The 14,378-nt window shown below is 35.2% G+C and overlaps 1 protein-coding gene across 1 annotated transcript; it reads right to left on the reverse strand.

Annotated features, from left to right (window-relative positions):
* Positions 1-674: 674 nt before the first annotated feature.
* LOC111782992 (vesicle-associated membrane protein 722-like) lies at positions 675-12,354 on the reverse strand. Its single transcript, XM_023663855.1, has 5 exons — positions 11,855-12,354; positions 9,658-9,799; positions 9,462-9,582; positions 1,513-1,575; positions 675-1,094 (listed from the first exon to the last, which is right to left on the reverse strand). Exons 1-5 carry the CDS (start codon positions 12,042-12,044, stop codon positions 942-944), a joined length of 669 nt encoding a protein of 222 aa, XP_023519623.1. The 5' UTR covers positions 12,045-12,354; the 3' UTR covers positions 675-941.
* Between the last annotated feature and the right edge of the window lie 2,024 nt (positions 12,355-14,378).

Consider the following 14,378-nt stretch of genomic DNA (forward strand, 5'->3'; position numbering starts at 1 on the left):
TTCTTTCTAAACTTGGATATTACTCTTGTGAAACGGTTCTCAAGGTATGAATTTGTTGTAATGTTGGCTGAAGATTAGTATTTGAAATGATATGGTGATGATTTGGAATGAAGAGATTCGAAAAACGTTATACTCATTATAGGTCTCAATTTTCATCCGAACATTAATCTACCAACCACGTAGAGGGATGGTTTGACATCCTTATAAATCAATTGGTATAGAAGGATGATTTGAAATCCTTACAAATCAAGGGATTCCAAGTCGGAGTTAACGTTCAACAATGAAAATCGAACATCTAACATGTTAGTCAAAGACATGCCAAAACCAATAAGAGGATTTGATGGTAGGTATTAAAATGGAATAATTCCTCATATGAGACTGATTGAGAGAGGATAAATCGAACCGTACAAAAGGAAAGAGTTTAGTAGGCAACACCTCAAAATGCTCCTGTATGTATTGCACAAAGGGGTAACTAAATGATTATCTATTCTCCGGTCCATGTTTGAATTTGGATCTGGACATCACCGATTGGCGAAGCTCAACTACATTTGGACAATTATACTCAAACGGGCAACAAACAATTTGAGGGATAACAAAGACCCTTTAGAACATACATGCTACACCTTCCACATTCCCCATGAACCCCAAAACACCCCAAGAAGGAAGGAAGAATATAACATAAAACCAGAAAAGCAAATTTTGATCTCCAATTCTGAAAATCCAACCCACATGTTATGTTGTGTTCAACGAAAAAGAAAAGGTAACGAATATCATTCACACGTAAATTTTGCTTTCAAGAAAAGAGATATTCTGCACTTCGTGGTGTTACGTTTACTACATACATAGCCACAGCCAAAGCCAAATCTCATGTATATTACTTCTCTCTCAAAACATCATGATGCCAAAAGATTTTAGTGTGAGGTTTGTCCTTGAGAAAGTGTTCATTTTTTACCACAGTTGAATCCACGGCACACTGAAAGGACTATGATGAGGATCAACGCTATCAAAATCCCCAAAACGATCAACTTGATCTTCATATTTTGTAGCCACATTTTCCTTCGAATTTTTGTTCCACTGCTCTTGAAGTCTTGCGCCTGTACAACAAACAAAAATCCCCAATTGAAGATAGAAAAGAATGCATATATTGTCATTGGTTCTTTGTAGTCATACAGAAGGTACCTCGAGGGCTTCTAATGGGGGATTGGTTTCTGATGAGAACTTTGGGGATTCATTCCTTACTTGGAACCATATTCGCAATTAATTAACTTATTAACTAACTCGTCAATGAGTTCTGTCAAACTTCGAATTGAATGTGTGACACTATATTTGCAGCTATATTACCAAAAATTATTCGAGTTTCGACAGTTGTGGACATGGTTCAACCAACAAGTGTTGTGTTGTTATTTCCAGTCAAGAACAATGCTCATGTTATAATTTGAATTCCAAAATATTGTTTAATCCATGCACATATTCACGCATTTACCAGGGCAATGGAAAAGAGATGACACAAACCTGGTTATGAAGGTTTTCTGTTTTATCCACTAGAAGTTCTATCTTCTCCCCTCTATCAAGAACCTGCATCAATAAGGAGAATGAATAAGAACAAGGGAATAGCTATCTTCTCCCCTCTTTTAATGGATATGACCGCCACAATAAACAGGTAGACAAGTTTTAGACCAATGGATAGAAAAGTCTTCACACTGTGAATTAGCTATCGTTTTGGGCCATTCACTGGAAACATAAAAATGAAAACAGAGAAAGAGAGAACATTAAAGGGGAAAATACCATAAAGATCAGAAGTTGAACAGAGATTTGGCAGAAGCCGCAAAAGAAACATTAAATTCAAAGAAAAGAAAAGGGCTGAGTGAGGCCCTCAATTAGGATCAGACAAATAATAGCTTGCAAATTCTAAGCCCATAGACCGCAGTTTAAGTAGGAAGAAGGGGCACACATTTTCACTTCATATCACAATGACATCTAATTTTCTCATTTGGTCCACAAACTATTAGAGAAGAATGTGCAGCCAGAAGATGCGAGCCAGAAGGTGAGAATATAAAAGGAAATCTGTCTGAAAATAATCTCTTTAAAAAACAAAACTCCAATTAGATCTACGCACAGGCCCCAATAGGTACCAATCAAATAAACATAGAGAACAATTATTACTAAATCCTCAACAATAAAGGCCTGATGGAGGTGTAAAAATGCCACAAACTCCTAAACTGTCTTCCCCATCTCAATCTTTCTTTTAAAGAATGTTCTTGTCAATCTCTGTTGAGGATTATTGGGAGTGAGTTTCATTGGCTAATTTAGGGAATGATCATGAGTTTATAAGTAAAGGAATACGTCTCCATTGGTATGAGGCCTTTTGAGGAAGCCCAAAGCAAAGTCATGAGAGCTTATGCTCAAAGTGGACAATTCATACTATTGTGGAGAGTCGTGATTCCTAACACACTCAAGCACCAAGTAACACAAAGTGTGCTAATATCCCCTCCCACCTAGCCAGAAACAACCTACCTTTACCAACAAAGGCAAGAAGTCAAGCATCAGCAACACGAGCGGGGAAAAAGGGGAAAAAGACACAAAAAATAATCCTGAAGATGCTCACACCAAGAATTTGGAAAGAGTCGAACCAAATATTGAAGGTTGAGAGAGTAAACCAACAAGTAACATCTATTTTCAATTTCTATTTTTATGCAACACCAGTTTAGCTGCACGTACCACATTTCAAACCTTTTTCAATAACATCAAGAAAGTTAATCCTCCCGTCACCAAGTAGTCATGTTATAATCGTGACCTTATAGATTTAATGTAATGGCCTAAACCCACCGCTAGCAGATATTGTCTTCTTTGGAGTTTCCCTTTCGAGCTTCCCCTCAAGGTTTTTAAAACACATATGCTAAGAAGAGGTTTCCACAACCTTATAAAGGGTGTGTTTCATTTTCCTCCCCAACCTATGTAGGATCCCATGGTCCACCCCCCTTCAGGCCCAGCGTCCTTGCTGGCACTCGTTCCCTTCTCCAATTGATGTGGGTCCACCCAAATCCACCACCCTTCAGGGTCCAGCACTCTTGCTGGCACACTGCCTCATGTCCACCCCATTTCGGGGCTCAGCCTCCTCGTTGGCACATCGTCTGGTGTCTGGCTCTGATACCATTTGTAATGGTCAAGGCCACCGCTAACAGATATTGTCCTTTTTTGAGTTTTCTCTTTCGAGCTTTCCCTCAAGGTTTTAAAACACGTCTGCTAGGGAGAGGTTTCCACAACCTTATGAAAGGTGTTTCGTTCTCCTCTCCAACCGACGTGGGATCTCACAATGATACTAATTGTAACGACCCTAAATTTCCTTATTTAACCTAAGATCGTTACTAAACATTTAATCCTAAACATTTAATGCGGAACTAACTTTAATGAACACTTATCATAAATTCAACATTAATTTCATATCTCATTTATTTCTTGGGAATACACAAAGAAAAGAAGGAAAAACATTACTGAACTAAATGCCCTATATTAACCTATGGCCTATTAAATATAAATACGACTTAACCTATGCTAACCTTTATTTTATTAAATGCAAATACAACTCAATGCGAACCTATCTTATGCCTGTGCCATGGTCTCGAGGTTGCAATGCCTCCGTCAGCCTTACCAGAGCACCTTGCCTTTATCTAACAAATGTAGTAGCACAAGACTTGAGTATTTCATAGATACTCCGTAAGTGACCCCCTATCGGGGTATTTTAAAAATACACATCCAAGCTGCCCGTCAGGATAGTACCGTAGAAAAATAGATTGTTATGATAGGTCTCGTCATTGCATTCGCATGTTCTTGCATCATACCCCGATAGGGGGTCACTTATTGAGTATTTTTAAATACTCAAGCATCATGCTACTACATTTTTCAAATAAAGGCAAGGCGCCCGTGTAAGGCTGACGGAGACATCGCAACCCAGAGACCGTGGCACATGCATAGGATAGGTTCGCATTTCAAATTTAATAGTATAAGTCAGTATAGGTTTAGTTGTAGTTACATTTAATAAAATATAGGTTACTATAGGTCGAGTCATATTTACCTTTAATAGCTCATAGATTAGTAAAGGGCAATTAATTCAGTAATGTTTTTTCTTCTTTCATTTGTATTTGTTTATTTCCAAGATAACTAACGAGGTATGAAATTAATGTTGAATTTATGATAAGGGTTCATTAAAGTTAGTTCCGCATTATATGTTCAAGATTAAATGTTTAGTAGCGACCTTAGATTAAATAGGAAAATTCAGGGTCGTTACATCTAAGTACGGCTATTTTCTAGATTTTTTAAGGGGAAGGGCAATGATCGACCCATGACGCAATAAATGAAGGAATTAAAAGACTCCAGAGCTCGAGTCCTTTTACCTCTTAAAAAAGGGTGAAGAGAACATCCTGAAAAATGGCTAGAATAGCAAACAGAAGGAAATCAGATTATGCCTCAAGAGGGACATTTCAAGGTTGTATGTCATAATCATTATGACATTACCCATACAATCTTTGCTTTTACTGGGAACCAGCACTTCCATTCAAATAAAGTCTTAAGATACAAAAGCCAGCGGAATACTAATAAGATTGATAACTGGTTGAATGAAACGCTAAATTGTTGTACCAAGCTTGTGGACACCTTGACTATTGTCACATGACAATCGCCAGACACTACTAATTTGGTTGCTAAGTAAACTCGTGATAATCCAAAGTGACACATCTAATCCCAAATTAAATTTTATTTTTAATTAATCCCTAAAGTATTGAAAATAAATGAGAAGCACTGCAAAATGTCAAATACTGGAAACACCTTGCTCCAATTACTGCCAGCAAAATAACAGTGGAGAAAGAGTTGATTCTGATCTTCATAGCATACGTACCACGATACACCATTTGAGAGCAAAATGAAAGGACGATAATTGCCTTTAGTTTACTGCTTGTTACAAGAGTTAAGTTATCTTGGGAAGATAATTTAGAGGACTTGAGCTTTCTCCCGTCCAAGATATGGACAGTTTCCAAAAGAGCATTAAAACATGACTTGCCAGAATAGCTTCCGCACCCATCAAATTTCCTAGTTTTGTTAACTCGGAGATTGGCCAAGCATAAACCATGAAGACAATTGAACAATTTCAGCCCATTTGATACATTCTGTCATTAGGTGCCTCTTAAGATAAGGCTCATTCCTAGAGTCCTCAAAACAACAATCAATCACCGTACTCAATGAGTTTAAATGATATAGTCTAGGGAATTGCTCAATAAAGGTCTCCCATCAAAGGTAGCGATGAGAATATGGCCTCTCCTTTCAAACTTTGGCTCGTATCAGCAGTGAGCAATGTGCAACATCTGAAAATGAAGCTCAAAGGATTTTTTGACACTAGAAGCATTTTTTCAGCCAGCTCATGGGGATTGAAAAATACTTGTTGATTATCTTATTGCAAAGAGCTTCCAGTTCGTTTTAATAAAACCAACCCCATTTAGCCATAAGCACAAAGTTTCTCTTTCTCTGAGGCTTCTAGTAAACCTTCCAATTGACAAGATTTCCTAAGTATCTATACCCTCCCCGAGAAAGAAATTCCTAATCTTCTTCTCATAGAAAACTACTACCTTAGACCCTAGAAGAAATTTTAAAAAAAGAGAGTGAGCAGGTATACGAGAACAAAATTGCTTTAGCGTGCATGAGATTCCCTCCATTGGAAGGCACTACATATCTCCAATATAAAGTTTGATAAGGATTCTTTCTTCCACTAAATTCCAAAACTTTGAAGAAAAGGGATTCCCTCCAGAAGCTAATACAAGATACATCAAAGGCCAAAAACTATGAGACAGCCCATGATCTCTAAGCATGTTCCTTCACATAGGAGTCGTTGTTATTTACACTAGCTATGACAGATCTAGACAAGTTCAAGTAAGGCTGAAATATTTCAAAAAGAGAAATGGCTATGAAAGATTGTTGAGCATGTGGGTCTTTACCAGAGTATAGAACGTTGCATTAGCAAATTACAAGTGATTAATGCACACCTTATCCCTGCCAACCATCAAACCTTCAAAAGTACCAAACCACACACCATTATCCAAAAGATCTCTGCTTAATACATCAGCTGAAATCACAAGGAAGCGGTTAAGAGAATTGCTTGCCTAGGAGACTTCCAAAATCTTCAATACAACCTCTAGACTTGCTATTAATAAACAAAAGAGGTGTATGAAATGCACACATGAACCCAAGAGAAGTATTTTGACCCAAGCCCTACTCAACAAAAGAAAGAACTTGCAATAGGAAAACACAATTGACCATGGGGCACAAAGACAATCTTTCCAAACCAAATCTCCCAACTACATAAGTCAGTAGATTTGCTTCCTCGTAATAAGTTGAAGTTTAGGCTCCAAAAGTACGAAACAGTGCCCTTTTCTAGAAGTGGCAGGTCAACCTCAATTAAGGCTGCCATATTCAATACCTCAATATATCATCTTTGCATTGTCAAACTGCCTGCTGCTCAAGTGGTGAAAGTGGTGAAAGAAGTTATTACAATTTTATCATGACAAGGAATACAAGGAAGTAGCTTGCATCTATTTGAAATGTGGTTTTAATACCAATGAAAGCAGGCAACCTGGAAAAGGGAACGCATAGAAGAGGAATGACTTGATCTTGCAAAATTTTGGTGGAGGTCTCCCACTGAAGGAAATTTTTATGGCAAAAAATCATGTACGAAAGTAGTAATATGGAAGGACTACAAATAGGTGCCATTCCAGCATTTCATATAGTCGTGGCCTTCAGGGTTATCATGCTTTTTGACAAACCATGGAAACGTTCCAAAAAAATATTGCTCTTGTTTACAGGTTAAAGTTGGGTGTTGAAACCATGGTTCAAAATATTGATAGAAATATCCATGTCCATGAAAATTTGGAAAATATTTATGAAAATTGCTGACATTGATGAAAGTTTGAATTAGCTCATGAAACTCTAGTGGGGGCTCAATTAGACTATGATTGACCATTTTTAATAATCAAATCAAAATATATGGAAATGTTGGTGGCAACCAGAATTTTAGAAAACTTGGGAGCTAATTCTAAGATTGAGCTGATTGTCCTGAGGATAATCTTTTCATATGATACATTGAGCTGAGGATAAATGTAACATCAAAATTCTAAGATTTGCAGATCTTGGGAGCTAATTGTCCAAAGAAGAATAATCTTTTCCTGGTCTTTCTTAAGAGTGCTACGAACTCTTGTGAAAACTCCAGACTCATCCATGATTTATTCTCAGCTCAATGTATCATATGAAAGAAAAATTGCAATTTGAAGAACAAAATTACTATTTGAAGAACCCTTCTTACTGCTATGTAACCAGATAACAAAGCTCTTTTTTCCTGTCAAGTAATATAAGAGAATCTCCTCCAGGTGTTTACGGGTCATCCCTTCAAGAACAAGGCCATTCCTTTCAATCAACATATCGTAGCTTTCATTTCAATTTTGCTGCGAAGGAAACAGAATAACATTACTCACACTAGAGAGTATTTCTGGATCTCCATTACATTTGGGTACTATGGTAAATAGAACTTCAGACCTCCACAATGGTATGATATTGTCCACTTTAAACATAAGCTCTCATGATTTTGCTTTTGGTTTTCCCAAAATGCCTCATTCCAATTGAGATAGTGTCTCTTACTTATATATCCATGATCTTCCCCTTAATTAGTCATTCCCCTTAATTAGCCATCGTGGGACTCCAACAATGCTCTCCTCAAACAAAGTACACCATTGAGTCTCCCCTTAAACAGTCATATCTATCCATCTAGCACTATTCTAGACAACACCTCTTCTTTGGAGCACATTGCTAGTCCAATAAAACTCTACCACGGATCTTCACTATGACTACACCTTCAAGGCTCACAACTCCTTTGTTCAACACTTGAGAACTTTATTGACATGGCTAAATTAAGACAAAAGCATGACTCTAAAACAACTTGATAGGGACAACGAACCTCCACAATGTTATGATATTGTACTTTGAGCATAAGCTCTCGTGGTTTTGCTTTTTGTTTCCCCAAAAAGGTCTCATTCCAATGGAGATAGCGTCTCTTACTTATATACTCATGATCTTCCCCTTAATTAATTAATGCGGGACTCCAACAATGCTCAACAGATGATGTTTCAGCCTACATTTATATTTTTTCAAGTTTTTTTCAAAAATAAAAATAAATAAATAAAAATAAAAAAATCAGCCTACACTTCCTAGTTGGGGTGCGATCATACCAGTATTCCTATAGTTGGGACATTAACCAATGAAAAGATGGTTGGCTAAATATATGTGTGCAGACTCCATTTCCAAGATATAATACCTAGTAGACAGCAATCAGAATCCAGAGTATGTAGGATAGGGAGTTTTTCTTTTGAGACGAATCTTATTATACAAAGTTCTTTGAATGACAAGAAGACGACAGAATGGGTTTCTTTATCCCAATCAGTGGCAAGACCATAATCTGGAAAGTAAAAAATTCAGGGGAATCACCCTGCTAATCTATGTTCAATTATTAAATTCAAACTTCTTGTTGTTCCTAAGGAGTTTTCTTTGGCAGGAAATTTAAGATTCCCAAGACAAGTGAAATTACCGGTTTCCCTACCATGACAAGATCAAAAGAACCTAAACCTTGCCTTGACATAAGTACAGACCCATAGAAAGAAGAGCCTCACCAAGGCAGGGGAAACAACCACAGCACACTTCAAAAGGAGCCTTCAACTTATAGTAACCACTTCGTACATACTTTCTCTAATGAGATTCAGTTCTTGTTAAAAATATGCATAGATCAACAATTAGGACCACGCATTCTCATCCCATATTGCAATCATCATGAACAAACCATCAAAAAGTAGTTTCAAACAAACAAAATAAATTTTCTGGGAAATTTTAATCTTGTTTCTGGATATTGTAGATAACTGCAACACATTACAATAGACGTTCTTTACTGACTACACCCACATCTTACCAAAATTAAAGTTTGGAAATAGCTAATAGTATAACTTAAAAGGCATCATCGTGTCAACATTGAACCCTACTTAGCAATATGAGCCGATCAAGAAATGCCTTCATTTGGACTCTAGTGTGTTGTGTTAGTGTGATGTGTTATGTTAGTAACAGTAGATTCACATTTTCTTCAACACCACCAAGACATCTGCCCTAGGGAAGCTAAAGGTAATTCAAAAATAAATTTCAAGCAGAAAACAGTGTTCAAAATGTGTTAGAATGTGTGAAATGTTTTAACAATAAGGGGAAAAAAAAGAGAGAGAGATCTATTTTGTTTAAAGAGGGAATATATGGAAGAGGTGGCTAGAGAAAGAAGCCTCAAGGCTAGAAATTTAAAAAATGTTCAAAAAATGGATCAAAAGTTTTGGATCCAATAGACACATCGAGAGAAAGGTTCCAAGATAGTGCGCAAGATAAAAATGAATGCTTACCTTTTCAATATTTTCCATCATAACACCTTTTACTTCTGAAACCTGAGCTTTCACCTTTGCAAGCTTGCTAATTTCTTCAGGATGATCAACACAGTACTGCATATGTTCCTTCAATTTTGACCTACGTATAAAAAATTATATTTAATCAATAATGATACCCTGTACACCATCCTCAGCAAGTAATTTAATCAAATACCCAAATTCCTTGTTAAGACTATTGGCAGGAGCTGTGGCAGCCTTTCCCCCACCATATTTTGACACAAAATCATCCTTAACACGCTCTAAAAATGCAATAGGCACTTGTCTCCCAGCTGATTCAGTTGCGACTACACAGTATGCTGCAATTTTCAAAGACAGAAGAAAATGCAAGGCTGTTATTTTGGTTAAAGTTCACTAGTTAATGCAATGGTAGGCACACACAGCCAAATATTTCATCTGGAAAAAAATGAAAAAAGGGTGGAAAACCTTATTTTTCAAGAACTCAAAGAAAACTCTCAGAAGAAAAAGAAGGAAATACAAAAATGTTTACTACTTCATCAATGATAAGAAAAGGAACATTATCGGCAAGTTTTAGCATTCAGCAATAAGAACATTTTCAGAGTCAAACAAATAAGGTAAACTAAAAATTTAAAGATAAGAAACAGTTGACCAGAACGGAAAAAAATCTCAAAGTATACGTCATGGGAAAGGCACAAATGAAAGATCTGCAGCATTCACAAACAACCCAGAAATAGCAATATATTGTGGGCGCAACCATCTAAGTAGAAACAAGACACAATTTGAATCATCTTGACTCGAAGCTGATACATCCCAAGTCATGATCATACTATCTAAGTCAGATCGTTTCTAAGTGGGGCCAAGTGACTTGTCTATATAGGTTTTCTTCATAGGTATCTTGTTTTTGTTCCATCACACGACAAGATGGGTATGCCTCATTCAAGCAGTATCGTGCTACGTTTAGTTTTTGAACCATGTTAGAAGAACATCACGGATTGTTTGTGCTATTGGAGGGTTTCAAAAAGCCTCTTCCTTAATTCTGTCACTTGTTTATTTCTTCGACTAAATATTTAGTCTGCTTATAATATAATGTACATGTCTTTTTTTTCGTTTGTTTTTGGATAGAACCTACAAGTCATTTTTCAATCTAACCCAATCATTTGAAGTGTCAATTTATTCCTTTCATTAAGTTTTTTAAAATAAATTAATTACTGTAAATAGACATTAAAATATGATTATGCAGGAAAAAAATTATGAGAGCTTATGTAGAAATTTAAACTTTGTATTTTAAAACCTGTGAATCAATTATTGAGTATAGTAACATCTCTATTGATTCCATTTTCAATTTCAACAACTGGATGCAACCTAGAAGAAGCAAGTGCTCCTCAGAATTATGTGTGGACATCTCCATATGATTAAATTGGACTATGGGGTTATTCCAACTCTATTAATAAGTTCGGTTTTATGTCATGTCATTGCTTTGTCAATGAATTTTAGGGTCAATGGCATGAAATACTTGATTGAGAAAACTGACCAGATGAAGAGTGAAATCGACACTTTTAGAATAATATTAACGAAATTAATAGTATCACAAATATTAGGGACAAATTATGTAGACAAAGATCTAAGATAAATTTTGAATGAGAAATTTAATAAAAATTATAAATGAGCAAAATAACTGGATAAACTAGGCTATATTTGAGGATTACCTTCTTTGAACTAAGCCTAAGGAATCGCTAGATCATAACAAATAATCTAGCTCCCTAGAAAGTAAGCATTTTAACCCCTTGACGGCTCAAGATAGAAACAACAATAATTCGTGGAGTTGAACTCTATTGACAAAATAAGAATAATCATAATAATAATTCTCAAAAATACTTTTATCTTCTAGCTAAATCATGCTCCATCTTTAAGATCGTCTATTTTATATAGTAACCTGATTGGGAGCAACGGAAAGCGAGGTCCACAATTCGGCCGGTGAAGAAATATTTAATCGTAAATGCCATAAATGAATCTTGAGCATATCTATGCCTTTTCCGTAATTCTTCAAGACATCGAAGGATTATCATATTCGCTTCCAGTGGTAATAAATTAAAAACAGGAGACAGAATAAGCAATGTAAGAAGAAATGGATGCTTGATCAATATTCTCCAATTTCTCAACATCCAAACAAATGTTTGAAACGGTATTAACGACGGATCGGGATTCTTTGAAAAGAAAAATCAGCTAAAGAGGCAAAAACATCCCTACAAGCATCATCTCTTAACAAATCACAGCTAGAATCAAAACACGATGATAAACAATTGCAATGAAGACAGCAGAAGAAGAATAAAAAAATTTTAAAAAAAATCTCAAAATTCAACAACGAAGAAAAAGAGGAAACGAGGAAGACTTACTGTAACCGTTATCGACGAGATAATTGAAGGTGTGGCCATCGCAATTGTAGGTGAATTTGTTATTGGCAGTAGGCAATTTCTGGAGGCACTGAAAAGCAATGGAATTAAAATTCCCACTGTACTCGGTATACTCAGAGAGAATCACGGTACCGCGAGCAACAAACGCGTAGATCAGAGACTTCTGCGCCATGTGTAAGAACGAAGCACAAATCTAGGGCTTCGAAAAAATAGTGGATCGAAAAGGAAAATCCTCGCCGTTTCAACAGGAAATCAAAAGAAAACCAAATCCCTGCTCTCTGGAATCCGACTTTGGGTGTAAAACGGAAGAAGAGAGAAGAGAAGAAGGGGGGAAGAAGCGAGGAAAAGGTTCTTATGAAGAACAAAAGCGAAACCGGCGAGAGGAGAGAGAAAGATAGAGAGAGAGAGAGTAGAAAAGAAGAAAAGAAAAATGATTATGGTTCAAAGGCAGAGAGAGAGAGAGAGTTGAACTGTTGAAAGATCCATTTTTGGTGAAGGTTTGAAAAGTGACAGACGACCCAAATGCAAAGAACAATAACTCCACCCACTCCATTTTAAAAATTTTATTACTTATACCCATCCGAATAATCCTGAGTTTATAATAAAATAATACACTCTTCATTAGTACTAGACCTTTTGAGAAGTCCAAAAACAAAGTCACAAGAGATTATGCTCAATCAAAGTGGATAATATCATATCATTCTGGAAAGTCGTGTTCGTCTAACGGATAGCATTTTTATTTTTTGAGCAATATTAACTTTTTTAAAATTTTAAAAAATCTCGTAGATTAACTTTTTTTTTTTTTGCTGCTCAATAATTTGAATATAGGTTCATGTTTGTCTAACCGATAGTATTAGCATTTTTTGAGCAACATTAATCTTTTTAAAATTTTAAAAAATCTAGTGGATTAACATTTTTTTTTTTTTTTGTCGTTCACTAATCTGAATATAGAGTTTGTGTTCGTCTAATAGATAGCATTTTTTTAGCAACATTAATTATTTTAAAATTTTAAAAAATCTAGTGGATTAACATAGTTTTTTTTGTTGTCGATCAATAATTTGAATATAGGTTCGTGTTCGGCTAACAAATAGCATTTTTTGAGCAACATTAATTTTTTTAAAATTTTAAACAATCTCGTGGATTAACATTTTTTTTTAGCAACATTAATTATTTTAAAATTTTAAAAAATCTCGTGGATTAACATCGTTTTTTTTTTTTTGTCACTCAATAATCTGAATATAGGGTTCGTGCTCGTCTGACAGATAGCATTTTTTGAGCAACATTAATTTTTTTAAAATTTTAAACAATCTCGTGGATTAACATTTTTTTTTCTTGTCGCTCACTAATCTGACTATAGAGTTACAACTCAATCCTGGTCTATTTTATTTTCAAGATTATTATAAAAATTAAGAATATTTGAAGTTTATAACTCACGTTAATTGTGAATGTTTGATATTTAAGTTTTTACGAGATTTAAATTATTAACGCAATATATTTTGTTGATAAGTATGATTTTTTTAAAAAAGAATAAAAGAATAATCAACAACCCAATCCAATCTGAGAACGGAGGGTTGAGTTAGGTTTTGAACTTTATTCGAGTTGTTCAGCCCAAAATTCTGGTTATTCCAAAAGATTTCATCAACCCAAACCGACCAATGTAGATCGTCTATATATTATAAAATAAATTCATGGTTGATTTTTTAGACGTTCGTGAGTTGGTTTGGATTTAGGTGGCAAAACATGATTATAAGACATTTTAGGCACGACACCGTTATAAGTTTATATTGTGAGCTCTTACTAAATTATGAACCTAAACCGAATCAACGTGAAAAAATTAGACTGTGTTGGTTTGATTCCACCGGACATCTTCTTTGTTATGAAATGAGCAAAAAAATAATTTATATCCACATTTTCTTAAGACATCTCGAGCAACTTGTAATAAAACTTTATATTTAAAGTAATTTAGAAAATCTTCATCGAAAATTATATACATTGAATTCTATCCCGTAAATACATCCAAACAACACAGAGGACTTTAAATTCAATATTTTCGTATTTTAGACGCTATAATAACTTTTTCAAATCGGTTAGTAGACGATCTAACTCATCTTATAATAATTCACGTACTAGCTATTAAATCATACAGATCTTTCAAATCGTCGTTAACAGTGTTCATAGTATATGCACAAAATCTCGTATGCAATGATTCACTATATAAAACAATAGACTTCCAAATTTTTAGGTCTTATCTTATGATTATGTATTTGACAAAATTTTAATATTCTTTTTTTGAAAGATTTTATTTAGAATCAACAAAACGTGTCGTGAGAACCATGTAATTGACATTTTTGTAAGAAAGTATGAGTATTTGTGGTCAAATACATTTTGTAAGAAAGGTATTAGTTCCACGTAAAGATGTATCACGAGCATATATCACAATAGTTACATTTGTATCTCATACTCTCCGTGCCAGATTTTTCTATATTTGAAAAGTATTCCCGTACAT

Source organism: Cucurbita pepo, chromosome LG20 (assembly GCF_002806865.2).
Source record: "Cucurbita pepo subsp. pepo cultivar mu-cu-16 chromosome LG20, ASM280686v2, whole genome shotgun sequence".
NCBI lineage: Eukaryota > Viridiplantae > Streptophyta > Magnoliopsida > Cucurbitales > Cucurbitaceae > Cucurbita > Cucurbita pepo.

Bases quoted from the DNA above. Each gene is read 5' to 3' on its own strand.
- LOC111782992 (XM_023663855.1), bottom strand. From the start codon at position 12,044: ATGGCGCAGAAGTCTCTGATCTACGCGTTTGTTGCTCGCGGTACCGTG. The intron at 9,800-11,854 runs GTAAGTCTTCCT...TGAAAATTGCAG, and splicing joins TCTCGTCGATAACGGTTACA to CATACTGTGTAGTCGCAACT. The intron at 9,583-9,657 runs GTATTTGATTAA...TTTTATACGTAG, and splicing joins AGTCTTAACAAGGAATTTGG to GTCAAAATTGAAGGAACATA.